This window comes from Eptatretus burgeri, chromosome 2, assembly GCF_056783735.1.
Source record: "Eptatretus burgeri isolate ZD-2024b chromosome 2, Ebu_testis_v1, whole genome shotgun sequence".
Classification (NCBI taxonomy): domain Eukaryota; kingdom Metazoa; phylum Chordata; class Myxini; order Myxiniformes; family Myxinidae; genus Eptatretus; species Eptatretus burgeri.
Genome location: NC_140962.1, coordinates 76984025 through 76986946, shown reverse-complemented (window position 1 = coordinate 76986946; position 2922 = coordinate 76984025). Strand labels below are relative to the sequence as shown.

Below are 2922 nucleotides of genomic sequence, written 5' to 3'. Positions count from 1 at the left end.
CGCGTGTCTCCAGTAGCTGGGGTTCCGTATTGGAGACAAGAGCACGGGCTGTCGACGTGGATGGGAGGCGGACGAGCGTCGGATACACGAGGAGCGGGCGGGCGGGATCTGGGCGTGGTCTACTCTGAACGTCTCACCCGATTGGCTAAAACCCTGCGCTGCTGCCCAGCTTGCGTTGGCCATTGGCTGACACGATGCATATGTAAATGAGATACTCGAAGGCACAAAAGGTGAAAGTGCACGTCGGCTCGTGCTGCGTTGGTGTGCGCGTGCAGATTTGTTTTTATTGTTATTGTTATTTATTTTTTTTTTCCCTGTTTCGCGCGTTTTTCACCTGTTGATTTGCCTTATTTAATTGATAGCACCGGCTCATGTTTCACGCTGTTGTTTTGTTTTAATTTAAATCATTCTCGTGTGTCGTTCCCTGCATTCATTCTCTGGCCATTCACTTGGCTGCCAATGTGTCATTAATTCGCCGTGTGTCAGTCAACTCGTGCTTTTCCGCTCGGATGCCATCAAAACGGCACAGAAGTTGAAGTAATTTGCTGAAGGTTGGAATGAAAATGCAGGACTGTTCTCAGTTATTTAAAAAAAATAAAAAAAAACCCAACAAGAATGAATGTCAGTTTGTTTCTTTTTAAAAATCATGGTGTATGAAACGAAATGGAAGGATCCAAGGTAAAATTTTTTTTTTTTTTTAATAGCAAATCCAGCAAGCGACTTCATGAGTGCGTGAAGTTAAAGTAGCAAAACAAAGAAACAAAACAAACAAAAAAAAGATTAAATTCGTCATCTGTTCTCGTGCACCATGACGTATCAACAAGCTTGAGGTAAATCGTGAGGTAAATCGTGAAGTAAATCGTGAGGTAAATCGTGAGGTAAATCGTGAGGTAAATCGTGAGGTAAATCGTGAGGTAAATCGTGAGGTAAGCCGTGGGGGTTGAGGTGAGCCGTTATCTGTTGAATGTGTTTGCGCTCAAAATTCGTTCCACGTTGCCGCTATTGCCTTTCGACGATGCATTGTGGGATTTCGACGACGGAAACGAAAAAAAAAAAAAGAAGATAATTAAAAATATATTCCATTGATTGTCAAGCCAATTGATTTATCGCATTCTATTAGCTGTATTACAGCGGTGCACAACACGTATTCAATCGTTTTGACACGTTTTCATCGTTTACTACTACATTTCGCTTGCATTTAAAACTAATAACACGGTTGGCAAGATTTTCGCGGTTCATACACCGCTCGTCTTGCATCGACTTCGACTATTCTACAAGTTTGTTTATTTTACATATTAAATCGTGGTTACTTAAATAAAATAAAAAGCAACCAGGGTTTCCTTGATTGAGGGTGTGTGTGGGGGGGGGCCTCGATTTTCTCGTGGTGTATCGTGTAATTTGCGCAATCGAGGCTTGTTCCTTCCACACACCGTTTAAAAGCGGTGTTATTGGAACGTCGACAATTTCCGTTCGGTTTTACATCACGTTATCAACAGGGATACTTTCCAATCGCCACCACGGAATTCGATCACAGAACGACGAGTCGGTTGTTTTTTTTTGTTTTTTTTTTCCTCGACTACGTCAGTACGTGCTGCCAGTAGCGGGATTAGAGGTAGGGTGTGTTTGTTTGAAAGAAATAAAGTGCATGAAAGTAAAGCAATATTAAGACTAATTTGGAGTAGAAACAAAGGGGAGTAACGTTGAAACGGTATTGACGGCTGTGTGGTTCGTGGTTTGTTTGTTTTGTTTTGTTTTTTTTCCATTTAATGAAACGAAAAAGCGTGTGAGGAGGAAAATGGCGTCGCGCTCCTGTGACTAATTGTTCTGAAGCTCCCGGCGGCGTTGAAAAGGCAAAAAGCACTTTCGTTTCCACAAAGACTCCAAAATAGTGCCGTCCACGGACAAAACCATGGCATCCAACGCTGGTAAGGATAGAACCAGATTTGGTGTTTTAATATCCCGCCTTTTTTGGGGGGGGGGTGGGGGGGGTTTGGTTTGTTTGTTCCTGAAGGTACCCTGTCACCTGGAGGGTTTCATATCGACACCGTTGATTGTGCTCGAATGCTGATTGATACGGCCCCCCTGTGTCTAAAAGCCCCGGTTCCACGACCATTTTCTCTCCCTTTACCTGCTCGTGATCATCAGATCTTGAAACACACAGATTGACCTTCATCGCCTCAACGTGTGGGCCAGTCTTCTGTGCACGTTTGACTGTTCTCTCTCTCTCTCTCTGTCAGGTTCTACCATGAGCAAGCAGAAAAGTAGGAAGAAGTCTGATCCAGAGCCCGAGCCCGAAGTGGAGCAAGTGGAGGAATACATCGTAGAGAAGGTTTTGAACTCGAGGACAATGAAAGGGAGGGTAGAGTATCTGCTGAAGTGGAAGGGATTTTCAGAGTGAGTCTTTCAATTTTACCTCTGTAAATGGACTATAGAACGTTATTGCACTGGGATTAATTTTGGAATTTTTCCTGCTGCTTGCATCATGACTGAGGTGCATATCTGTGCCATGATGTCGGTGCAAGTCTGCCAACCAGTATTTGGTGTTTCTGCAGCTGCAAGTGGTCACTAATCAGTTATATGCTGCACACGTATCAATGTGCTGTTTGCAGGATTTTCGACAGCATTGGTTTGTGTTGTTTCATAAGGGGAGCATTTTAATGGCATTAAAGGCTATCCACAAACTGTGGACTCACTTTATAGACCAGGGCAGGCAGGCTCCTTCACCCAGATGTAATTAATGAGTCGGATAACCTTTTATCTGATTGGAACAAAGTAATTCTGAGACTAACTCTGTAGAAGTTTCAAATCCAAATCCTTAATACATTTTCCTTCAGCTATATTTGAACGAACAACCAAGGATAACTGTGATGCAAGTGGACTTTTCCACGCCGTACCTATTTAGTAAGGGTTTGTTCCTCTGTG

General features: G+C 43.2%; 1 protein-coding gene across 2 annotated transcripts in view; it reads left to right on the top strand.

The window, feature by feature from the left end:
• The first annotated feature begins 1407 nt into the window (after window positions 1–1407).
• The window catches only part of LOC147032381 (chromobox protein homolog 1-like), a 38477-nt gene continuing 36962 nt past the window's right edge, over window positions 1408–2922 (top strand). Inside the window, exons 1-3 of one of the 2 annotated variants that reach the window (XM_085869961.1) lie at window positions 1408–1612; window positions 1781–1925; window positions 2238–2394. In XM_085869961.1, coding sequence (XP_085726087.1) covers window positions 1910–1925; window positions 2238–2394 — 173 coding nt within the window. In that variant the 5' untranslated portion in view covers window positions 1408–1612; window positions 1781–1909. The remainder of the gene's footprint in view (window positions 1613–1780; window positions 1926–2237; window positions 2395–2922) is intronic. The other variant, XM_085869962.1, reaches the window with a different exon arrangement.